At 39.6% G+C, this 26,617-nt stretch overlaps 1 protein-coding gene across 1 annotated transcript in view; it reads right to left on the reverse strand.

The window, feature by feature from the left end:
* Nucleotides 1-4,300: 4,300 nt before the first annotated feature.
* The window catches only part of srrm4 (serine/arginine repetitive matrix 4), a 91,118-nt gene continuing 68,801 nt past the window's right edge, over nt 4,301-26,617 (reverse strand). The window contains exons 2-15 of the mRNA XM_055224242.1: nt 25,794-25,919; nt 18,204-18,287; nt 17,350-17,430; nt 16,730-16,756; nt 16,462-16,512; nt 14,381-14,464; nt 13,356-13,482; nt 10,628-10,926; nt 8,788-8,953; nt 7,734-7,820; nt 7,523-7,657; nt 6,555-6,646; nt 5,815-6,011; nt 4,301-4,440 (exon numbers count right to left, since the gene is read on the reverse strand). Of these exons, the coding sequence (XP_055080217.1) occupies nt 4,301-4,440; nt 5,815-6,011; nt 6,555-6,646; nt 7,523-7,657; nt 7,734-7,820; nt 8,788-8,953; nt 10,628-10,926; nt 13,356-13,482; nt 14,381-14,464; nt 16,462-16,512; nt 16,730-16,756; nt 17,350-17,430; nt 18,204-18,287; nt 25,794-25,919 (1,696 nt within the window). The remainder of the gene's footprint in view (nt 4,441-5,814; nt 6,012-6,554; nt 6,647-7,522; nt 7,658-7,733; nt 7,821-8,787; nt 8,954-10,627; nt 10,927-13,355; nt 13,483-14,380; nt 14,465-16,461; nt 16,513-16,729; nt 16,757-17,349; nt 17,431-18,203; nt 18,288-25,793; nt 25,920-26,617) is intronic.

Raw genomic sequence — 26,617 nt, forward strand, 5'->3', positions numbered from 1 at the left:
ACAGAGTGGACACTTGACCTTGCATTTTTGGTGGACATTACTGGGAAACTAAACCTCCTGAACTGCCAGCTGCAAGGCAAAGGTAAGACTGTTGTCGATATGATAAGTGCTTTAAATGCATTTAAAGCCAAAATGAATGCATTCTCTGCAGATTTACAGAGAAAAAAAGTTCTGCACTTTCCCTCTGTGCAGTCAGTGCTGAAAGACAATGCTTCTGCATCTGAGACATTTGAAAAAGTGGCAGAAAAGTACATTGAAGTAATAAACAGACTTGGGCAAGAGTTTGAGAATAGGTTTTGTGACCTTCATCAGCTTGAACCATGTGTGTTCTTCATTTCCAACCCTTTCATGAATGGGGACACCACATGCTTTGCTGAGCAGTTAAGTGCAACGTTCAACTTGGATGCTGGACAGGTGGAGATTGAAATTATAACATTGCAAAATGATCTCCATCTCAAAGCCTACCAGGCTGCACCAAACTTTTGGCGCCTTGTTGACACAGAGAAGTACAGTGGAGTATGCACAGCAGCCATGAAGGTTGCCAGCCTGTTTGGCTCAACCTATCTCTGTGAATCAGCATTTTCTGACATGAACTTCATCAAAAACAAACACAGAACACGCCTCACTGATGCACATCTGAGAGACTCACTCACAGTTGCAGTGTCAAGTTACACACCAGATTACAACACACTGGTGAACAGCATGCAATGCCAGTCTTCCCACTAACCAAGGACGGATACCAGATGTAGTCAGTGACAACATGGTAGTGCCATGGCAAAGTTGAATTAAAATATTGAAGAATTGTGTTCAATTTAAAAGTGTGTTCATGACATTTAAAAGTTATAATTTTGTTAAACATAACACAGACTTGGCCATTAGTTCAAAATGTGAAATAAAAAATGTATTACATATTTAAAAATATGTAAGTTGATTTTGTTTAACATTACATAATTGTTAACTTTTTGAAACATGTTGCAACATAGTTCATGATTTGTTAACAGGGCATGTCAGTGGCTTGTGCAAATGGGATATTTTTTGCTAAAATGTAGTGATGTAAGTGATCATCTGAAAATGTAACAAATACTGTGATTAATAGAGATAAAGTGTTGAATATTGATATCTGTTTCCCACCTTGTTGTCATTTTTGATAATCATTGTTAGAAATCATTAACATGATCAGTGTCTTTACATAGGTGAGTATTACTAATCATTATAAATAATGTATAACTAAAGGCAAACTGAGCAAATTTGTTATTTCAGAAGAGCGTATCAAACTGGTAGCCCTTCGTATGATTCAGTAACCGTGAAGTAGCTCTCAGTTTCAAAAAGGTTGGTGACCCCTGCTCTAGTATGTGATGATGTCATACTCCCAGATGAGGGGCAAGGGAAAGTTTTTCCTGTTAATTACATTGTACTTTGCCATGAAATATCCAAAAGTAATTCATAAATGTTGAACCTGATTATTTCTATAACAACTAGACTCAAGAACTCAGTGTATTACAGCACCATTTTGCATTTGAACAATATTCCCTCCGTCTGTATTAAATATTATTGGCCGATACAAGGTTGTGATGTCATCCGAAACCCACCAATCAGAAGCTTCCATCTGCATTCTGCGTACTTCTGACATATTTAGGTTTTTTGATCGCTTATACAGTAGAAATAAAATATGGGATACAATGATTTGATACATGGCAATAAAGGCAACCCTCAGGAGAGTCTAAATTGAAAAAAAAGATTATTATTATTATTATTATGACATTATAACATAACTAAAAAGTTCACATTAGTCAGTTTAGTGTAATATAGGACCTTTAAGTACCACACAGACAGCTGTTCTGAAGTCTGACCTCCAGAGGATTCCGTAGATCCTTGTTTGACTACAGACAATAACGCAATACATAAAGTGGCTTCGGATTTTGATGCTACCCAAATCTGATGTGAGTACTTTTTATTCCAACGTGAACATAACTTTACACTATGATATTTCACATTCTGCAAAGCAATTTACTATAGAATCAAACCATTCAGAATTATGCATATTTACATTACGTTACTTTACATTACTCTGTACAAGATTTCTGCACAATGTAAACTTTACACAGTGAAATGAGGAGGGCTTTGCATTTGCTCCCAAAGAGTTCACAACACATGTTATCACCCCATGCTGTGCGGGTGAAGTCCATAAGTGCATAGAACAAGTATGCCAGGCCAAACCAGGAGTCCACACTGTCTAATAATAACAATAATGATAAAAATCAGTTGCGTTTCCTTCTTTTTTTACAGTGTCCAAGTGTATAGCAGTGAAAGATAAAGCCAATTAACAACATATAAAAATACATTACATCGAGATATACGTTGACAGTGTTGCATAGAAAGAGTGACCACTATTGAGAGTGTATAAAAATAATAAATAATAAGAAATAAATATGTATACACCACGACAATGCGAAAATGTCTCTAGAGTTATGGCTTGTACATAAAGGACGACACTGCAGGTTTGGTGACATGCCAGCACTTTAACCGTAAAAGTCCTATATCACAAAAAATGGACTCTTGTGAGGTTTAAGTCGTGTTATAATAATTAAACAAAACACAAATCCAGGTATGTTTGTGAAGAGGAAACAACATTATATAACATAGATCAGGAACAAAAAACATATTATGGGCCCTTTAATGAAATGCTGTGTTTGAAATATTTGTATCTGGGTTGTGGTTCATCACGAGGTGGGTAATTAATCTACACAACTTGAGTACTCCTGACTAGTACAGCTGACATACGTGTCCATTCACACAGACAGTGGCTCCCTCTTTTCTGCATCACTCCAGGAAACACGACATCTAAAACACAACTCTACCCAACCCAGTCCAAGCTTTCACACAATCCGAGAGTTTGAATGCTGGTTAGTCTGTCTGTTATTGACCAATGTCTGGATTTTCAAACTTTCTGTTAGTTAATCTCTGATCTTGTTGCTATTATGATTTCGGGCTTTACAAAAATTAACTATATTGAACTGTATATATAAATGGACAAAGCTAACCTGCTTCTCTTTACACTGAAAAACTGTCGCTCCTCTCTCCGTAACTGCTGCTGTCAGACTTTGTTATTTTGGTCTTAAAATGTTCATATTAACCCGCTCTGCATGATCCCTTTTAAAAAATTTCACTATTATGTCCATAAATCAAGATATGAACATTAATAAGGTCACAACTGGTTTGATCGACAGCGTTGTTAAGCTTCTGTTCCCTGCTAAACCAGCGGTGTGGGCGGGAAGGGGCGTTACCTTCAACAGCCTCGCTCCGGATTGGCTTTTTGGTTGCTATGATACTCCAAATTCGCCACTATAACTTCTATTTCACTGGAGCTGAACATTATAGGTGACATCACACCCATTTAATCCACTTCTTTACGCAGTCTATGGTTTATCCCCAAATTTGAGAAATCATTGAGGCGAGATCATCATCTGGATATATTTTGTACTGATGTGGTCCATCTTGGTTTAGAATACATGTGTCAAACTCAAGGCCTCGGGGCCAAATGTTGCCCGCTACGTCGTTTTATGTGGCCCGTAACAAGGTAAATTAAAATCTATTACTGTCTTAAAATGTCAGTTTATCAGGAGACACGCAGTTACACAGTCATATTTTTTCTCTCTATGAAAATCTGAGGGCATTTTGCTGATGTGGCCCTCGGTGAGTTTGACACCCCTGGTTTAGAAGTTATAAACTAAACTTCAAAACACGGCGAGACTTACACTATGGATGTCTGCGTTTAAACCTTCCTTCCATCATTTCCTCAGAGCAGTATATCAGGACAAAGAGCTGAAGAATTAGCTAATATTGAGGAGAATGATAGAGCACTCAGAGGAAATTAACCTGGACATGGGTAGAGCGTGCAAACTCCACACACTGGTCAAACTGTGTGTATGTAGAGTTGGGAGATCATTCTTGAATCTCAACCATTACCACACAGATTATTAGCCTATGTCTGCATCTCATCACCAAAGATAATGAAAAATAAATCGAGGTATACATTTTTGTCAATAGCGCCCACCCTCACTTGTATAACCATAATGATTACACGCTAGTTCATTACATCTGACCTAGTACCGCGCTGAAAAATTGCTCTGACATTGGTGAAGGGGAGAGAAATTCCCCGTGCCGTCGTCATGTTTGCAGTGGTTGGGAGCTGTATTACACAGGCTGACATTTCAATAGTTTTCCACTTGATCAGAGGATAAATTAATTTGACATTTGGGCTGACAGGTGCTCTGCTTGCCGTCGGCCTTCCCTCCCCGTTTCATTTTTCAGACAGAGTGCCGTGTTTGTTCTGCTGCGTGTGAAGTGGCCAGATCACAGCAATAAAGCCTGCCTCGTTCTGATAAGGTTTTTCTCTGGGAGCCATTTCTAAAAGGCACCCATCAAGCCGTGGCATTTTTCCTGCAAAAACACCGTCCACAAAAGCAGAAAATTAAATGTGTACAAATTTTAGTCAATATAGTTCTTGTCCGTTGAAAGGTTCGCTATGTAGCTTTTCCATTTGGTTGGTCCTTGCCTAAAATGTTCCACGTTACGGCATTAAACTTAGCTAAATTGCACTTACTGGTAAATAGTCCCATTTTTATATAGCGCTTTTTCCACCTTCAAGGAACTCAAAGTGCTTTATATCAAGAAACGAATCACCCATTTATACACCGGTGTACGTAGACACTGAGGGAAAGGTGAGTTGTCCAAGGTCTTGCCCAAGGACACAACAGGGAGGAGCTGTAATCGCACCGCCAACCTGTGGGTCAGTGGATCTGACCGCTCAACCAATGATGTTTATGCTAAGAGGATTGGATTCTACCAACTGAGCTACGGTTGCGTCACATTTTCACAGACCACAGACCTGTGACTCGGCTCGGTGCTGTCTCCTGCTGTAAGTTTAAAGCCATACTGTGGAATATTTCAGGCAAAGCTGTAAAATCTTCATGGAGACAAGCATTTGGCCCCTACCAGAAAAGCTACATTGTACTTGTTTGATGAGTTTTTAATATAACTGATTACAGGGGAGTCAACGGGGAAAACAAAGGGGGCTGTTGTCCCGGGCCACAGGGTCTAGGGGGCCCAGAATTGGACCCTCTTCCTATTAATTTAATAAATCTTGCTCTGGGCCCCGAAATTTCTGTTGATGGGAGTGATTGATTACAACATTACTTTCGTCAAACTTCCTTTGCCTATTCCATATTTTCGTACCAACTTTATATATAAGACTTTATCTGTTCTCTTGTTTATCAGAATGCTGTATTTTCTCTCAATTTCTAAGGATAAAAGATCAAGAAATAAAGGGTCAAATGTGCATTCTTGTTTTGGCTCGTTCCTCCAGTCCGTCACATCAAATGGTACTACAGTAAAATCTGTTGAACTATAAACTAGTTGGAAAAAGGACGTATTTCCTGCAATCTAAAAAGGAAGGTATAAAGGAAGCGCACAATTTACACATCTCCAGGTCAATTTAAAATCTCTTTGTGCAAACTGCCATTTCTCAGCGTCTTTCTGGAGCGTGTGCCGATGCAAGACGATGAACAAAGCAAACAAACATAAACATTCATCTGTGTGACCGTGGTACTCTCCATGCACAGGGAGAACAAGTACTTCCATAACAGTCGTGTTGGGCCCCAGATGGGATACTTCCACACTCGGCTGCTCCTACATGCTCAGTGCTGCCCTCCGCTGTCCCTGGCTCAGTCTTTTTAATATTCCACGGAGCACCGACCTAATGCCTTTTTCTTTTCCTGTGGCATTTGTGCACATGTCCGCTGCTCCGACTCCGACTGCGTGTGCCGAATACGGAGTTCCAGGAGGAGGAGCGGCTGTAGCTCCTGTAAGAGGAGTAGGAGCGGCTGCGGGTGCGGCTCAGCCTGTAGGGGGCGCTGCGGGAGCGACTCCGCGTGAACAGGCTGCTCCAGGACGACACGCTGGTGCTGGACGAGGGGCTGCGTCTGAAGTATGGCACGGGACGTTTTCTGGCGCTGGGAAAAGAGAGAAGAGGATCAGATGTATTTTAGAACAGAAGAAATGTGAAAGACTTTATGTTTATTCCCCTCTGTCGGCTCGTTTTGGATACTAAAATATGGTATGAATTCACCATAACTTGACTAACTTTCTGCTCATGGTAGAAGCGGTTTCAAAGGCAGACACTTTTTTTTTTTTAAATCAAGGTAAAGCAAAATAATTTGTATAGCAAAATTTGTACAAAAAGTAATTCAAAATGCAAAAGTAATACAGAATTTGGCATAGCATGTGGCAGTATAATCTGGCCTCTCAGGGCTGTTCCCCCCAGCTTTATAATACCATCTGGACTGCAACCTTTGTCCCGATGAAACCCCTTCTACCATATAAAATGATATCAGGATAAAAATGTTATATATGTGTACATACTTAATCAGTCTTGCTTGCCAATAGCATCAATAAATCATTAATGGTCACCTTTTTATATAGTGCTTTCCACCTTCAAGACACTCAAAGCGCTTTACATTAAGGAACCGCTCACTCATTCACACACACATTCATACACCAGTGTGCGTAGAAACTGGGGGTATGGGCACAGGAGCTGGACCACTCTACCAAAGACATTTATTTTACGAGTGAGATCTGAACCGCCAACCTTCAGACCAGAGGGAGGTAAGGTATTTTATAATACCTTATAGTAAAGGCGGAAATCGCATATATCAGAATGTATACAGTATCCACACAGTTCATCATAATAACGTAGTCATTGAATTTATGATTAGATATCGTTACAACCACCTTCAAAGGATAGTTCTAATTTCCATCGATTTATTGTCCCTGCCCTTGACCAAATTGAGAGTTTTGCCCTTGGTCACAGGAAAGACAGGCCAATACATGAATAGACTGAATAAGCTACTAATTATAAGTTGGTCACTGTTCCCCTGATCCACTGTTGCCCAATAAAGACTAATAGTAATAGTAGTAGAACAAGAAAACTTCTATTCTGTCAACTGGACAAAAGTGTTAAAGTGAAGACGTTTCATCGCTCATCCAAGCGTTTAACAGAAAACTTTTTATTTATCCGAATAAGCATTGCTAAATCAAATACAAACATTTTATTTGGTTAACACATCATCCCCATATTCAAGACCAATGTAGGGGTTCCAGGAAAAGAAATGGTTGTCAGAAGGACATAAACATCGCGGGAGTTCACATTCACTAAAGACAGCTGCTGCTATTTGGTGCATATCCTTCAACACAGATTAATTGGGCTACCATCATATGCCAGGCTGCTTTAGACTCCCACTTTCTTTCTGTTTGTTTCTGCTTGTTTGTGCCTCTTTTGGCTGTATCTCTTGCCTGGGCTAAAAGCCATTTGTGAAGCATGGCTCATAAAAATCAAAGCAAATGACTCTTGGTTATGAAGAACTGAGGGGGAGTATAATAAAGACAGCAGGTGGTGTGTTCTAGCACAAGGTTTAAAATGTACATTCTACTGTATGTCTCAAAGTGTTATTGGAAAAGCGTGTACCTGGTAATGCGGCGTGCTTCCAGATGACTTGGTGAGTCTCTCCTTCTCTTCTTCATGGGGGAGTAGGACTTGCGTCTCCGTCTCTTCTTGTGTGAATGTGCCGCTTTGGACTCTCTGGAGCTGGACGTTCTCCTTCTGAGCGTGAAGCAGTGTAAAACATTTGCTACTCCAGTGAAAAGAAGGTGCGAGATGGAGATTTTTTTTTTTTTACCTGTCCACACTGTGCCTGCAGGAACTTCCCCGAGAGCTTCCTCTGCGCCACAAACTGGAGGAGGAACTTGGTGAACGGGAATATGAGCTGGAAGAAAGAAACAGTAATGTCGTCTTCTGAAACTAGTAGTGCTAAGTAAGAATACAACAGGGCTGGATCTGCCATCTAATTACAAAATGGTGCTGTACATGATTCTTACAGTTTTGAAATGTGAAACAGAAATAGAAACGGTTTACAGTGGTCCAAAGTTATTACTCACTTACCTTGTGCACAGGGCCGGCCCTAGCTTTTTAGGGGGTCCTAAGGCAGAGACTGTACCTGGGCTCAACTATTGGTGGCTCACATTTGACAACATGCTCTCATCACCTCATCCAATTGTGTTTCTACTGTATTTATATGATAAAAAAAACTGAAAAGTTTGAATCTAACTTGTTAAACAGCCAGTCAAAAGCACCTCAGTGGCCTCAGTGCACCGCGGGGGTTTAAACACATAGATAAAACAAATGTAGGCAGCAGTTATTTTGGTATTTATAAAAAAAAACCCAAATATTATCTTTATAGAGGAATATTTAGGTAAACACCCGAGCACTGTTTCTAATATAACTTTATTATTATTTTCAATACAAATGTATGAGCTCTTGGGGGCCCTCTGATGACCTTGGGGCCCTAAGCAGCTGTTTAGTCTGCTTATAGGCTGACCCGACCCTGCTTGTGCATTCTGAGCATCCTAATTATTCCCTTTGATGTACATAAGCGTTTTTCACAACTCTGAGACCAAAATAGGTTTTTGCTGAGACAGTAAAGCTAACAACAACTAGCATGCTAACACACACCTGGTTATCTGACAAATAACCACAACAAATAAAATGCAAAACTAAAATAAATACATAAATAATAATAATTATATAAATAATAAATAATAAAGGTTATGTGTGTTTGTTTTTTTTTGCTTTTTTTTGCTCAAATACATGGAAAAAAAAAACAAAAAAACATTTAAGCAAGTTGTTTCAGAAAATGTGTTAGTTGGATTCCAGTGCGTGTAAGTTGGTCCCACCTGCAGGACGACATAGAGATGCTGCGTGAGTAGTGTCTGGAGCTGATGGTCGATCTGCTGCTGCTGCTGGGGGTGCGACTCCGGTGCGTCCTCGACCTCCTCCTGCCTCTGTGAGAACAACAGGACTTCACCGACCCCTCCCGACCACAGCCCAGGGTCATCTGCTCTCTTCAACACAAAACACAGAAAAGATTATTTAACCTGCAATGATAGAGGCATAAACGAGTCAACAGTCACACAGCTGAGTAAACAGCTTTCCCTGAATTCAGCTAATTAAGTCTGATTTAATGAAGTTATAAAAAAGTAATAAATCCAAGTCAAACAGGCAGTGCAATCCAGATCACCCACGCCCCAGCGAGCAGACAAACTTTAAACACAGGCTCACGGCTCACAAGAGAAGTGTTTGGAATAACAGTCAGTTGTTTAGATGACTGCAGTTCCACTTTTTCATCAGAAACAGAGCTTAGAGTAGTGAGAGTTGTTTCTGACTCGTAAACAGTGATTGCTTCAGTCCAATACATGATGACACAGTTTACTTTTTTTTCACAGTAAAGTAAAAAAAAAAATGAGAGTCCTTTACAGTCCCTTACAGTCCCTTGTTCAGGAGAATCCTAGTGATCCTATTGTAGAGAGAAACCAATACTGTACAGACACGGAGAGAACCCATAACTCGTGACAGGACTTTCGGCTCTTTTATGGGATCTGAATCTTTTGGATTGGTTTATTTCAAAGAGCCGGTCAAAAGGCAGACTCTTTTACCGTTTAATGATATGACAGAAGCTAACATGAGAACTCATTTTATCTACAAGCTAATCACAGCGAGAAATGACCATGGCTCAGATCTGTTTAAAATGATTCAAACTGAGAGAGAGTGTGTGGCCTGTGTAATAATAATAATAATAATAATAATAATAATAATAATAATAATAATAATAATAATAATAATAATAATAATACATTTTATTTATAATTCACTCTTTATTCCATAGAATCTCAGAGTGCTACATTAAAACAAGAACTTTAAACCAGTACTAATTTGCTAAATGCTAAAACATCAACAATAAGCTTTTCTAAATAAAAAGGTCTTTAGATTAGCTTTAAAAAAAAGTCCACGTTCTGTGTGGCTCTCAGCGGGGCAGGGAGGCAATTCCAGAGTCATGGTGCAGCTGAACAGAAGGCTCGGTCCCCCATTGTACGGAACCTAATGGGGAGGGGACCTGAAGGAGCATGCCACCTGTACCCTTTGGAATCATGCATAATCTATATAAAATGATTATATGATATTACAATAGCGTCACATAACCATTAGCAACAATGCCCTATTTTTGCTGTGACACTCAGAAAACCTACCTTGTCTTATTATGACTAAGCCTGTCACGATCATTACTATAGTTATGGATCGTTCAGTATATGAAAGTTGGAACCATATTTTTGGGGTCAGTATTTATCATGTGCACTTTTTCTTCGCACTACCGGGACATTTTTGGTCATTTTTTTAGCTATACACTAACTTTAAAAGGTTGTATTACTAACTCATGACTCACTGTGACTCATTACAGATGCAAACTAAGAACTAAAGTGTTTAAATCTGCTGTTTATTTATTGCAGCTCATGATTTTTAACAATTTTGTAGATTTAGAGTAGTTTTGTGGTTTAAATCTGCTCTTTGGTCATTGTGTCAGTGGCATATATTAGGTTCAATATTCACATTTATCGTCTATATTTACTTAAGCTGTATATCGAACTTCAAAATATGTTATCGTGACAGGCCTCAGAAAAGTCAGAAACATTTTAATCTACAGATTCCACTGTAATGCGTTTAGGCTGAGTACTGCCTTACCTCTTAGTGTTGGGGCTGAACACGCTGGTGGACACGCTATCATTTCCGTTGTTGCACAAGGAGGCGTAGCTCGTGACGGAGTTCCCTGAATCGGAGCCATTGTCCCTGTCGGTGAACTTGTGCTTGTCTGGAGACGCCAGACGCTGCTCACTGTGGCTCCTCTTCCCCTTGCACACGTCTGTTTTACAAGATGGCGGCGACGACGTGTCATTCCCCGAGTCGTAATCATGTCTCGGCTTCAAAATCAACCCATTGTCTTTTCCCTCCAAGACCTGACTCCCAGATTTTGAAGATAACATCTGCAAATAGGCACACACATGTTCAAGCTTAAAGTCAGGAGCGCAGTTTCATAGACTTCACTCTAACTCATTTTGATTTCATTGACACTGGCAGTACAAAAATCACACAATCCCTCTGCTTCCCTTTTGTATTCCGTATAAAAGCTTTGAAAGATAAACATGCAAACCTGAAGCATGCGATAACCCTTATTTAAAGACAAGGCTAAACTAAATTACGAGAAATTATCGAAAACTAACGCTAGTAATTATTTGTCAGGAAATAAAGGACAGAAAAGAAAGCGTGGAGAGATCTACAGCTCTATAAGTCACGTTAAAAGAGAAGAGAAACAAGAGCCTCATAGAAAAGCCATTGTTAAAAAACATTGAACGAACATCACAGAATGGGTTGTATGTGAAAAGAAAAAGGACTGCAGTCGCCAGTCTATCTACAAGGCCTCAGATCAGATCAGGACAGGCACCAGTGCTCTGTCTCCAGCTAAAGAGCCTGTCCCGAGCCTACAGTAAAGCCCTCAATCTGCGGACAGCATCCACTTACCAATCAAGATTTCCTCCTTAAGTAGGTAAGGTGTAAGAAAAAGGGAAGAGCGGGCAACATAAGTGCATCATTAGAGTTGTGAATTGCAAGAGAAAAAAAAAAAACAGTATCCCTCTTTTTGAAACCTGAAATGGCGTGATGCGTCTTCTGCTACTCTCTACGTCGCAAAAGAAAATGTAATTCTAGCAACAGGACAAAAGTTGTGTTTTTGTTTTGTTATTATCGCTACTCATCCAAATAGCTTCTTTTGACAAGGTTCTGGTAAGTCACTGTGTTAAAAATCGGTCTGAACTACAATGAAACTAACACACCCTAGTTGTCAATAGTTAAGTCCATTTAACTACCCTAAGGAGTGAACTGTCAGGCGGTTCACACCTTAGGAGGGCAATGACTTCACCAGAACCCTGTTAAAACTGAAGAAGCTACTTGGATGTGTGGCAAACGTATTAAAAAACCCCAAAAACTTCATGTCTGTTGCCAGAATTCAGTCTTCTTTTGCGACAGAACCTACCAGGACGACTCAGGTATTACACAAACTACTTTTTACATTATTTCTGTGGCTTGAATCATTGCTTTGAATGGTTTATTGCTTTAAATGTCAGGCAAAAGACACTGGCAATGAACACAGCCAAAGTCGATACGGTTGCGGTCTCTCAAATCAATGTACTGATAGTAAATCATCACTGTCCTTGTGTTTGCGCATCTAAAGTTCATAAAATATAGAGCAGCTCCCGGAAGGACAATAAAAAAAAAAACATCACTATGACTTTTTAATATAGTTTATTCTGTTATGCCCCTAACCTTTCTTTTTATTTTTTTCACTTATGTTCCCATCAGATATAGCAGCAAATCAAAGCAAACATTAACTGTCATATCTACTTTTAAACATGTCAGAAAGATTCCAGATACGGTCTTTAAATGAGGCTTCAGTGTTTAAACAGCAGTAACACAGTGCTACAAGCCTTTAGATCTGATGCAACTCCTGACGCCTGTAACACTCGACATAATCCAATATATGGCTTAATTTATTGAATCAGAATTAAAAGCCTGTGGTGTGTAATTAAAACATTTATCTGCACAATTAGCATAATTTAATGATCGCCGCAGAGAAACTTCATACATTTTACAGCCCACTAAGCGTGAGACGGGGTTTAGGGACAGTGCCTTTATAAAATACCTATTTCCTCAGGACATTGGAAGCTCAAAGTCACTGCAGAAGTTTCCTTATAAAGAATACTTCTGTAGATTTTTATTGCGCAAATGTCCTTAGATGAATGAATATATAGTAGATCATTTCGTTTAAGTTTAGCTTTGGTTTTTATTTGACCTTAAAACTTCAGCCGTGACTGATGTGTCCAGACTTCAGGGACAAGTTATGGGTTCTCGTGTTGCAATAGCGCTAAAGGTGCACTGTGCGACTGTTCTGGTGGATGTACAGGTCCAATCTGTGGACGGGCAAGCCCTATAGTAAGATTACGTGTTTCTGAAGGTATTTTTGCAAAGTTAATACGACAGATTAGATAAATAAAAAACTGTGGGACATAGCAGAGGTAGCAGAACCCCCTTCGGAAAAGTTACAACCTTGTGTTTTTCTTTTTCTCTTTGACAATTTAATGTTTATCTTGCGATCGACGACAGCCACAGCATAGTCATACCAGCGATATATACACCACTAACTGTTTTTATTATAAGGATTTTTTTTAGGATTTCACATTTTTTTGTTTTGGTGCATTCATCATGTTACATTCAATATCATTTTGTTGAATTTGGAACTCGTAAGCTCCAACTGGAAAACATTTAGAGTCATTTAAAGCTCTCGTTAAACAAAACATGTTCCGGTCTCTGTCATTTAGGAGATTCAGGTTGTAATAGACAAACATTAAGAAGTACTTACGCTGGGAGCTGGGAGGATGGAGTGGAACTTTGGAGCAGTCTCTGAGCTGGGAGGAGACGTCCACTTGAGCTGAGTTTTGTCCAGATCCCCAAACACCTGTTGTACCACGGACTTCTGCAGGTGGTGTCTGAAGAAATAGTCAGAGAGCCATTTACTATTGACAGAAAATGATTTAAAGGACCCATTTTACGCTGTTACGTCCATATTTTCTCATCACAATCATACCCGGAGTTGTGTTTTGTTTCATTCGCATGTTTAACACACAAACTCTGCATATTAAGGCTGAGTTCTTCTCTCTGTTCCACCTTGTGATGTCATGAGGTGATAAAGGAAATGCTCAACTGTGCTTTTAAACCGCACACACCTTCACTAGAATCATTTGGATGATTTCAGCCCTGGAATTGCCAATCTCTACTGAACTAAAGGTAAAAAGGTAGCTGTTAACTTGCAAACTACCACTTCATGACATCACAAGGTGGAACAGAGTATTTTGAGGTTTGGAGATGTAGACAGACTAATTAAAAAGGGGTGCTCAAACATGTCTGTGTAATCCCTCAGTCGTCCAGAAGATATTTCACTGCTCATCCAAGCCGCTTCTTCAGTTCTGGTCCGGTTATGTGCGAATTAAACAAAACAAAACGCAACTCCAGGTATGTTTTTGAGGAAATAACAGCATTATAACATGACTTAAAGCTCACAAGAAGTTGGTGTAACATAGGACCTTTAAAAATAGAGCTTAAGATGTTCAGAGAGTGGACCCAGAATGTCATTAAACGCCACAGATTGTCAGTCCTTGATAATATCCCATGGTAAATATACAGTATGCAGGTGTTTTCATATTGCACATTGATCTGAGTTGGGGCATTTCCCTGTGTGCCTGCGATAAGGGCCAGCAGTGGGAGTCCTGCCTCTGTCTTATCAGTCATCTGTGTGGAGTGACCAGGAGTGGTGGCACATCGGGATGATAAGATGAAGAGGTTTAAGGACGAGAGAGAGAGAGTGGGGCAGGGGGGCATGGTTCTCACCTGTCCTCTGGGGATGACTGACAGGAGGATGCCTCTGATGGAGACCTGCGATAACGATGTCTCCTCCGACCGTGGCTCCTGGAGCTGAGGAGCACACCACAGTAAAGGAACACTGAAGATGGTGATGGACATACTGTTGACTGACTATTTTCTTCTATTGCTTTAGGAGGCAGTTAGTTATTAAAACCTTGTTAGCGTAAGTTATTATACAGTTTTTTTTGGACACTAAAATCAGCTTTACATTGCATTATTCATTCAAAAGTCAGTGTTTTTCAACCTTTTTAGCTGCAGCACAGTTTTGTGGAAAAGATGAAGAGAAAGACCATCCAATAAAACATTACTAGCTTAAACAAATTAGTAAAAGAACAAAACAAACAACCTAATGACACAGTGTCTGGTTCTTAGAATTTGGAAACAGGATTTTTTATCAGAACCGCTCTGATAAAAAGGCACGCTGAAATAAAGCCCAATCATGACTTCATACTGCAAATTAGTTATCTGAAACGGAACATTTTCTGAAGGCACACCTGGTAAGCTATTGAGGCACATCCTATAGCCACAGCTGCCCTGGGACTGACTGTTCTGATTATACCTGGTTATACAGCAAACAGCAAAATGGCTCTGCGTCTCCATGACCCCAGCAGCAGAACTGTAAGCAACCTCAGTCTCTCCATCTCCTCTTTATTTACCCTTCCTTTACTACACTGTTGTTTTATCATTTCACTAAACCACTCATCGCACATCACTCATTTGTCTGTTTAAATCTCTGTTGGCAGAAATTCCTCTGTAAATATTAAATACATTACACGGACAGCTCCTGGCTAAGGCTATAAATCTCAAAGTCCCAAAGCTAACAGCCAGTTTTCTATCCCCGCTTTGTACCAGACTAAAAAATATCTGCATTGGCCCTGTTACATGATATGGTTCACTTGAGGGATAGGAGGTGTGTTTGAAATACAAGCGTTCATCTTAAGTCTGAAGCGGAGCAGCGATAAAGAGAACAAAGGAGGGCAGACACAGACAGAGCCGGGCTGGAGCTGCGACTTTGTACTAACAGAGCCGCTCCGTGCTTACAAACAACACGCGCCTCATCCAAAGTCCAATTATGAAATGATGCAAGATCACAGCATGAAATTGGTTTCTCTTAGCCCCCGTCACCCGCTCTCCCTCTCTGTTTCTCTGTTTCTCTCCGCAAACCGTTTTTACAGAGCTCACAAAAGATATAAAAGCCTCATGTAGCCGCTCGCCGGGGAGGCTGCACTTGCTACGAGACACGGCGGATCAGAGGGGTCAGGGGAAGAGTTGTAGGATTTCAAAAGGACAGGATTGTGATGCAAGTGCTGCACACACACACGCACACAAATGCACACGTACATACACACACATATTTTGAGTTTCCATGCTTTCTGGGGACATTGCATTGACTTACGTTCATTTCCTGGAAGCTAACCTTAACCTAAACCCTAACCTGCACTAAAATGAGCCATATCTGAACTTTAACGTTGTTTTTAGATATTGTTTGCTCTGTATTTGGGGCTTGGAGTATTAAGAAAATTCCTGTTTTCACCTACCCCCTATATACCCGCCCTCTTCCCTATTTTAACTTGCCTTTATTCAAAACACTTAGACTCCAGGTTATGCACGTACAGTTTAAACATGTTGGCGTTTTTCAACAATTAAAAAAGTTCACTTCTGCATTGATAACTCATCGATTTATCTTAACTTATCGAATAGTTAACTTAATAATAATCGTAATAGTTAACTTATTGAATAGTATTTAACTTATCGAATTATAATAACTTAGCGATTTTGCATTTTTTAACAGGAAGTTAATGGTCCCATTTCGATTCCCAAGCTGTTTTGGATACAATTTTGCAGTTAACAATGGACAAATCATAAAATATCAATCTACATATGTTGTGAATTATACTAAGTACTAAAAACTGCATAAACCATGTTGTAATCTAATAAGAAACTATATATATATCCATGGTTGTTTGCGTCCCCATAAGGTCGACAGGTCCCCGTAGAGCTTTAGTCCCCATAATGTTAGACGCACACACACACGTACACACACTGACCTTTTCTTGCGTCGCTGCTCGTTCTTCCTCTTATGTTTGAGGCTGGAGGAGCTGAGAAGATCACAGAGAAGACAGCCATGAGAGAGGAGGCATTAGACTGACAAAGCTGCGGCAGGACAAAGCTGTTAAAAGGTGCAGGCTTTGACGATGCAAATGTAGGGTTAGCGATAGCAGCAGGTGTGAATGCAGTGCAGACATAAGCCCGGATTAAAAGGTTTTGCACTAACAATAATATTCAAATGTGAAAGGATAATACTAATAGACGTACCTGTGTTTGGACTTTTTGGATGTGTACCTAGAATGAGAAAAATGGAAAGGTTGTGTTAGGTTTCCATATCTGTCTGTGAATGAGTTTATGAATGTTTTTTTTTTTTTTTTGCCAGAAGTGATACTGTTCAGTTTGGTCCAGGCTTGTTTAGATCAAAAACTGCTATTTATGATGGAAAAGTTCACCACTGAAGCAATATATCAATGCCACTGTGGTGTCTCGTGAGGCAAAGTACCCCAGACAGATTTCAGGATTAAATCTAGCGACCCAAATGAGTGACTCGTGTGGGATTCTTTCTGCTTTCTGATTGGATAATTGTCCGGAGAACCTAAAAATTATAACATAAATCTAATGTTTTTCTAATTAAGAATAGCATTAGAGCTGTTACGGTGTTTGATATGAACATCTGGGAACGTCTGTGTCTGGGGAATCTTTTATACAGTTCCAGTTGAACTTTTCTGGTCTCCATGGAGATATTCTTGTTTCGCCTAGAATGTTCCAACAGCACGGCTTTAAAAACACCTGTGATAAATTTTTCATCTTAAAAATATGAGCTTTAACAGAATACTGGCCCAAACTGGAACATAGCACCGCTCTGCTGATTGTGAGCACGTTCATACCTGTGGCGCTTGCTTTTCTTGGAGCTCTTCTTCTTCTTCTTTTTCTTCTTCCTCACTGGGGACAGGCTGTAAGACGGAGACCTGCAGGAAAACCAGATAACAAATGTGTTACAGAGGCGTGGGACGAGACGAAAAAGTAGGTTAAGTGTTGGAACGCAGATGTAGTTCCAAAACGTAGTAGTATATTGACAGCGAAAATATTTAAAGACGACCTATTGTGCTTGTGTCTGCTATATGGTTAAAATCTATGACACCTGTGGATCATTATGTTGTAATTTGCACATTTTAAATCACAATATTCAAACATGTCCGCTGACTTATGTGTGAGAAAACTGCGTTGCCCAGTGGGAGCTGACGTCGCTGTAAACGTCATCACAACAAAGAGTACGCACCTCCTATGGATACCTACAGATGGCACTAGCAAGCAATGTTTTTTTTTTTTTTTTTCATTTGTAAAAAAATGACAATGCGACACTGCTGTATCCCCCGCATATCAATGATAACGAAAATTAATTTGGAGAACAAAGTAAGTAGAGAGCAGTGGGCGTACGCCGGTGGGGGTGAAAACAGTTGATCGGAAATACAGTGTCTTGAGAATAAGCGATTAAAGATTGCTCAAACATGCACGAGTCACTCCAAAAAACAACTTTGAGAGGGTGAATAAGAAGGAAACGACTATAACATGGTTCAAAGCTGCTCTATAAAGTTCATTTTGCAGACTGGTGAAGCCAAAATTACGAACTTTCATTAAAATTTATGTCTGGTCTTGTCTTCTTCCAATGGACCCAACTTCTAGCATTACATGATTTTAATATTCTCTAAAACAGGAGAGTCATGGCTTTTGAAAAACAGACCTTTTCCTCTTCCTCTTGCGTTGGGACTTCCTCTTCTTCTTCTTCGCCTTGGGCCGAGGAGAGAGGTCCTCATCAAAGGAGCGACTGTTGAGAGAGAAACAACACATTTGAAAACTATAGCGTCTTAGCTGCACGTTTGACATGCTTTAACAAGGCAGCGCTCGTTTTACAAAGCATGGAAATTGTTTGGATTCATCGGAGAGATTTATTTTTCCCAAAGAACCAAGAAATGAGTTTAATTTGTTGTTCTTTTTATCACCGAAACTTTGCAGCACAAACAGATCAGAGATAGCTCCTCTGACAGCGTGTTTGGGGATTATTTATGACGCAGCAGCAGAAAAAACTTACACACATTCACCTATTAACTCTGTCAGGGCCCTGCATTGATTCATTTTGAACCTAAAAATAGACTTCTGTTAAATCAGTAGAGACAGACCCGCCCCATACTAACATTTGAGTATTGGGAGTATTGTCCCTACCCAAAACTAATCAATACTACTGTGAAAACTTTTCTTAACGCAAAGAAAATATCCTCTAAGTTCAGCTTTTTTGTGTAACTCTGCAACAGTACTACACAAACAAGAGATGGATGCTGTTATTGCTTTGGCTGCAAAGTTTCACTATATGGCATTAAATGTATCCATCTCCGTGCAGAAAGGCAGGTAACTACACCGGGCCAAGTTACAGGTGAGATGCATTTTTTTTTTTTTTTTTTTTTGGCAATACAGAGCAAGTACACTGCCTGGCCACAAAAAAAAGGTCACACACTCTAATATTTCGTTGGACCGCCTTTAGCTTTGATTACGTCACACATTCGCTGTTTCATTGTTTTGATTTTGCTTCTGCAATGTCTCAAGATTTTTTTCCATCCAGTGTAACATTCATTTTTCACCGAGATGTTGCATTGATGATGGTCGAGTCTGACCTCTGCACAAAGCTTCTCCAGCACATCCCAAAGATTCTCAATGGGGTTAAGGTCTGGACTCTGTGGTGGACAATCCATGTGTGAAAATGATGTCTCATGCCCCTGAACCACTCTTTCACAATTTGAGCCTGATGAATCCTGGCATTGTCGTCTTGGAATATGCCCGTGGTATCAGGGAAGAAAAAATCCATTGATGGAATAACCTGGTCATTCAGTATATTCAGGTGTCAGCTGACCTCATTCTTTGAGCACAAACTGTTACTGAACCTGACCATCTGCAGGAGGCTTGGACCTGTTTGCTTAGTTAAATCCAGGGGGCGACTTTTTTATGGCCAGGCAGTGTAGATTTTAGACTAAATATCCAACAGTGGAACATTCTAGGTAAAGCAAATGGTCAATGGTCACATTTTTATATAGGGCTTTTTCACCTTCAAAGCACTTTACATCAAGGAACCACTCATCCACTCACACCAGTGTACACAGACACTGGGGGCGAGGTGGGTTAAGTGTCTTGCACAAGGGCACAACAACAGCATTCATCTGTGGGTCAATGGATCTGACCGCTCTACCAATGATGTTCATGTTGAGAGCGGGATTTGAACTGCCAACCTTCAGATTAGAGGATAAACATGCTACCAACCTAACTACTGTCGCCTGAATGACATCAAGCAGGCACCGGACACCCTACCAGAAAAGCTACATTGTGCCTCTTTATCTCACATTTTGAACCAATATATCTAATTGATCTAGATTTGGCAAATATCCTAATGTGTAAAACATCAAATAATGAAATCCTTCTCTCTAAAAGCTCAGATAACCCCTGCAGTAAAATGATTGGGCTAAAATATGAGTCATCAGCAGCAGCACAGACGCATCCTAATTCTCTCACTCAACAATCCAGAGATTATGGAGAGCCAAATGCCCCAGTGGAAATGATCCTATCACAGATCAGTCAGTGTGCTTCTGCTGATAGTATGAGCGACGAGACAGAGAGGCAGACAGGTGCAGGGCTGACACAGGGATCTCTGCTTTTTAAAACTAATATAAATGTCAAGGTATAAGATTATGTTCAGAATAAGACAGCACTAAGGGTATAACATTTGAGAGGGCGTTAGGTACCAGACATGTTATTGCTAATTATAAAATGCAGTTCTTCAAACCATTTAAAAGCCCTATATTACACAAAATTGACTCTTGTGAGCTTTAATCCATGTTATAATGTCGTTACGTCCTCAAAAACATACCTGGAGTCGTGTTTTGTTTCATTCGCACATGTTTGAGTAAGACTTTGTTATTAGTGTCTATATCACCAAACCTCAAAATGCTCTGTTCCACCTTGTGATGTCATGAAGTGGTAGTTTTCAAGTTATCAGCAACCTTCTACCTTTAGTTGAATAGAGATTGGCAATTCCAGGGCTGAAATCATCCAAATGATTCTAGTGAAGGTGTGTGGAGTTTAAAAACACAGTGGAGCACTTCCTGTATTACCTCATGACATCACAAGGTGGAACAGAGTGTTTTCAGTTTGAGAGAAGAACTCAGTCTAAATATGCAGGATTTGTGTGTTAAACATGTGAATGAAACAAAACACAACTCCAGGTCTGTTTGTGATGAGGAAAGATTATAACATAGATCAGAAAATGGCGTAATATGAGCCCTTTAAACGTACCAAAATCAAAACTGCTGACAGAATGTTTGACAATACGCCTTAGCTTCAGTATCATTTCTGCAGAAAACATTAAAATAGCGAAAAAGAAACAAGTGATTCTGCTGAAGCCTTCAAAACCTTAAACTTCAACATGGAACATCGCCAGCGTAGTACGTCAAGAACTATTATAATTACCGTCTCATCATCTGATCATTACCACGTATAACACTATAATTAGGCCTAATAAAATGTAATGTCTTTTTTGCTTCTAATGAATTTCAAGCTTGTTTAGTTGATATTTTTGGAATCTATTTTATTATATTTAAAATTCAAAAATGACAAGCTCCAGACTTTTGACACATGAACATGGCTGTCTTCCACTGGCCTAAAGCGCTTCATTTAATATGCAGAATATACAAGAAAACACATGTCTGCTTTGTCCTGCTTGAGAGGAAAGATAAGAGCATAACTAGAGTCTGTGTGTTGGGTTCAAATACAGGACAGGACACACTGAGCTCATGGTATAAGAGTTTCTGCATGTGCCTAATGACCACTACTGTGAAGTCTGTCTGCTGACAACTTAATCAGCAGCAGGGAAAAGCTGATCTATCTATTAAACCAACGGGAGCCTGAGAAGGACAAATATTATGATAAGGTTTATCCTGTAGCTGCAGGCGAAATGCCTGATGATGTGAGTGCATGTTTTATTAGCACAAGTCGATACCCTTTGCTCAGTCTTTTTAAATAAAAAAGTAATAATATGTTTCTTCTCAAATTGGCTTCATGTAGAGCAAGTTAATACGAACATTTCAAGACCAAAATGTTCATTTAAACATACAGTCAATGAATATGACTGAGCACTTCTGTTGTTTAAAGGTGCAGTGCGTAACATTATGTGTCTACACCTCTGTTTGTCTCTAAGGAGCTGTAGCAAGCAGAGGCACCGCCGATTCAAGTTACAGGTCTGATCTGTGGAACGGCGACCATGCTGAAAACAAGAATGCATGTTTTTCAATGTATTTCTTAGTAGTAAAATAATCTAACTGATTAAATGTAAGATAGATAAGTTGTGGAACATTCCAGGTAAGCAATAACATCGCCATAGAAACCAGCAAGTGGTAGACCGCCTACCAGAAAACTTGCATGGAGTATCTTTAAACAGGTATTGGCTTACATACTGCAAATCACATTGAAATTGAGTTACTTTCAGTGATGGAAGGTAACGAAGTACAAGTAGTAAAGTACTGTACTTCAGTGGAATTCTTAGGTATTTGAACTTTACTTAAGTACATTTTAGAGTGGATACTTTTTACTTTTACTTCACTACATTTGAGAGCATCTTTACTTTCTACTAGACTGAAAAGTAAAAAGTACTTTTCATATGATTTGAGGGGTTATTTTTATGTTCATGGTAACATCTTCACTACATTTTTGTAGTTCAAACTTCAGCTTTGAACAAACAAAAGTAAATACACAAAATTGATGAGAAAAATTAAGAAATATTGCAACTGTTGACCAAAATATGCATCATTTTTGAATCAATATCACTACAGTTAACACTTAGACAAATGGACAAAACTTGTGTGAAATACTATTCTTTTTACCCTTAAAGTACATATTTAAACAGGGGCTTAAATACTTTTACTTAAGTAGATTTTTTCATGTGATACTTTTAGTTGATTTAAGTAGCAAAACTGAGTACTTGGTTCCTTTCAGCTTCGCAGATGCACTGCTCTTTTTGAACACACAACTCGTATTTCCTCTTCACGCTCCCGTCAATCCCGTCACCCTATCTGTTTACAACTACACCTGTCATCTCCTTTGTTTTTCTGTAATCCATTTCCCCTCTTTTATAATGAACAGTAAATAATGCAGAGACAGCAGCAGGCGTGAGGGGAGCTGATCAGAGCTGACCTGGACAGTGACAGAGTGGACCCGGACTTGATGTATGCGCCCACAAAACTCCAGAGACCGCTCCTGTTTAGCGAATGCTGCGGCTGTCTCTACATAACAAATGAGCGGGCCGTGTGTGGTCGGCAGTTTGGGAGCATTAAGAAGCTAGCTGCATTAGGCTTGATTAGACTGACCGAACCCAAGTAGCCTCTCCTGGTAATGAGAACACTTTGTCAGTCATTAACACCTCCGCCACTCAGGTCCTATGCAGAAAAGGCTGGAATTAGCTTCATTCCTTTCTACATTTTTGCATACCAGAGAAGAAAAAAGAACAGTTTCTTTTGATGAAGCCTGAGAATGAAAGAAAATGTGAGTGTAGTCAATTGGCTGCAGCGGGGGAATGGTGATTGTGTGAAACAATTGTGTATGAAGAGGCAATGGGAGATGTTTGAATGTACCGAGTGGAGAGAGCAGCTCTTTTCTCTAAAATGGCTGTGATTTTCCTCCCTTATATACAGTACATGCAATGATCAGACATTATATCTAATCAACCTAGAAAGTTCATGATTGTTGGTGGTAGCATTCAACTCCAGCTGTATACGTAAATGGACATAGCTAACCCGCTAGCCGCCACAGTCCATCAACTCTTGCTCCAAATCACTTTCTATTGAAAACCTCCCGCCCCTCTCGCTGTAACTTCTGCTGTCAGGCTCTTAATTTTGGTTTTAAAATCTTCGTATTAACCCTCGCTACATTTTTATTCGGCTATTTTGTCCGTAAATTAAGATATGATCATTAATAACAGCGTTGACAGCGTTGCTAAGCCCTTGCAACCTGTTAAATCAGCCGTGCAGGTGGTAAGAGGCGTTACCTTCAACACCCTCACTCCGGATTGGCTCTTTGGTTGCTATGATACAAGCAGTCGGAATTCCAAATATGGGATTCGGCTCCAAATTCACCCCTATAACTGCTAGCCTTGATTAGCTTCAATTGACTGAAGCGGAACGCTATGTCACACTCCTTTAGTCCACTTCTTTATAGAGTCTATGATACACATTCACATCACGAAAACCTGCCTACATTAAAGTTGTGGTTTAGGTTAGGCAAAGGTTAGGATCAGGCTCCAGGAAATGAATGTAAATCAGCGTAGTGTTCTAATGGAAACCTAACATGGGTAAGTGTGCCCCTGGGCAGCTGTTTTCATATGTAAATAGTCACATTTTATATAGCGCTTTTCCACTTTCAAGGCACACAAAGGGCTTTACATCAAGGAATCACTCACATATTCATACACCAGTCTACACAGACATTAAGGGTGGGTTGAGTGTCTTGCCCAAGGACACAACGACAGCATTCATCTGTAGGAGCTGGAATTGCATCGCCAACCTGTGGGTCAGTGAGGTCCATGTTGTATGTTTTTATGGACAAATTATATTCTCCATATCAAAATGATGATTTTACTCTCAGTCAGCTGTTCAACTATCACTTTTTGCCACTCACATTTTTTAAGCAGATAAGAGGAAAGCAGCAGTCACTGTCAAGTCTTTATAAAAACATATGTCGCCTTGTTGTGTTTTGAGCCTCATAAGGCATGCTTTCAGCTATTAGAAGTATTATTATCTTCCTCCATATCTTGTACTTTTATACCGGAGGTGAGCTAGCTGAAGGATATGCCATTCCTCTGTATTAGGGAGTCGATTGGAGCAGGAGGTAGTGTCCAGGTGGCTTCCTCTGAGCAGCCCGGTGGTCAGAGGAAGTACTTTTCTGCCCTCGTAATCACAGCTGCTTAACTTTCACCACCACATCCACACACAGGACTTTTTAGTTAGTTTGGAAATGCTCAACTGGCCAACTAGATCTATGGGACTGTTTGAAACCAGGATAGTAGGGACCTGCATTTTAACGATGTTATAGTTGGTTCCTCTTCTCATTTACTCTCTCTTAAGTTGTATTTGGAGTGATTGGTGCCTGCTTCTGCATCTTTAATCGCTTTTTGCAAGGTGCCATATTGTCGATCCCCATTTTTTCTCACCTTCAGCATACGCCCACTGCTCTGTACTTCGGTATTCAAATGTATGTTCTTAATCGATGATACACGTAGGATTCGGCATTCATCATTCGTCATTTTGGTGCATTTTTTTTTTAAATCAGCTATTTTCTAGTGTGATCTGCAGCTATCCACAAGACGGGCCGACAGCTCCACGGCTCTTTGTTGTGATGACGTTTACAGCGACGTCTGCTCCCACTGGACACCCCACAGTTTTCGAATGTGTAAATCAGTGGACTTGTTTCTTTTATTAAGTTGTTTCAGATGAATATTGCCATTTAAAAAGTGCAAATTATAACATAATGATCCACGGGTGTCTTTAAATTAATGATGCACTAAATCCTTCCTAGTGTAGCACCTTCTTGTCTCCATGGAGATGTAATTGACTGTTATTCCTCAACATTTTCCACGGTATGACATTAAACTTATCCATCATCACAGACACAAGCAGGTCATGTTATCAGGCAATTACAGGTCTGATCAGATGTGTGGAGAGGCGACCATGCTCACAATAATACAATTTTCAAGAACAGCTGTAATTTAATAAATGCAAGATAGGCTAGTTTAATGTAATACTGTGTAGAACATTTCCAAAATAGACATAACATCTCCATGGTGACAAGCAGGCAAGTTACATAGTTCACGTTTAAATGGCAGGTAATTCTCCACTTCCTGTCCGCCTCAGGATTGATTTTAAGATTCTGATGATGTTTTTATTAATGTTTCCATGGGTTGGCCACTCTCTATCTCTCTGAGCGTCTTTCTATCCATGTTCCCAGTAGAACGTTGAGATTTCCTGTGTAATAGAACAGCCCAGTCTTTAAATATTTTTACATTTTTGCTGAAAACTCATTTGTTTGGACTGGCTTTTAACATAAGTTGAGCAGAACTCTTGTATTGTATTGTTTTATCGTGTTTTTGCATGTTTTGATTGATCTACATTATATGTTTTGTTTCATTCTCACACATGTTTAACACAACACACACATTGCACTTTATATTGTCTTTGCACAGCACTTTAGGCAGCTGTAGTAGTTTTTAAATGTGCTTTATAAATAAATTGGACTTGACATTCACCTTCTGTTGCGGCGGTGACGTTTGTGTCCTCTTCTCTTCACGTTTCCATTCCTGGTTTTAGTCGTGTCCAACTTCACAGTTTTTCTTTCTTCGATCTTCAATGACGGACAAGCTGCAGTCTTGGAGCTGCAACAAAACACAAACATTGATGTAAATTTGAGGTTTTGAGCAATATCTAAGTCGTAGAACAGCAAGGATTCTTTTTAATGCCTGGTTAAGCTTTACGCCCTGGTCCACTCTCTCCGTATTTAATTCCCTTTCATTTCCACCCACTGGCATTCTCTGGGAAATTGGAGGTGAGCCATTTACCATTCAAATGGAGGTGTCAATTGAAATGTACTTATTTACATGCTTCACTGCTCTGACATTTGCGGGAATGGCTTTTTTTTTTTTTTTTTTTTTTGTATCTCGGGCCAGGCAGATGCAGCCAGGAGCAATCTACACTGAAGGTCCCATTGATTATTTTAATGGCAGCTGATGATTGTATACGTGAAGGTTTATGTAAAATATGGCCACTGAAGCATATGAAATACAGATTACAGAATAAAATGTAGAAGAATGTAGAAGCACTTGTTCCACATCTACTACTATGACATCTACTACTTGTTCTGCTATACTGAATGTACTAGTAAACCCACACAATCTTGAACTATAGGCTGCATTCACATCTTCTCTTAGTACTAGTATTACTTCCATTAATACCACTACAACTACTATTACATACATTTATTTCAAGGACAGTGCATATTAATTAACAATATAAATATGCAAATTCATACTTCTACTACAACTACAAAAATAATAATAATAAAAAATAAAATAAT

This window comes from Periophthalmus magnuspinnatus, chromosome 9 (genome assembly GCF_009829125.3).
Source record: "Periophthalmus magnuspinnatus isolate fPerMag1 chromosome 9, fPerMag1.2.pri, whole genome shotgun sequence".
Classification (NCBI taxonomy): domain Eukaryota; kingdom Metazoa; phylum Chordata; class Actinopteri; order Gobiiformes; family Gobiidae; genus Periophthalmus; species Periophthalmus magnuspinnatus.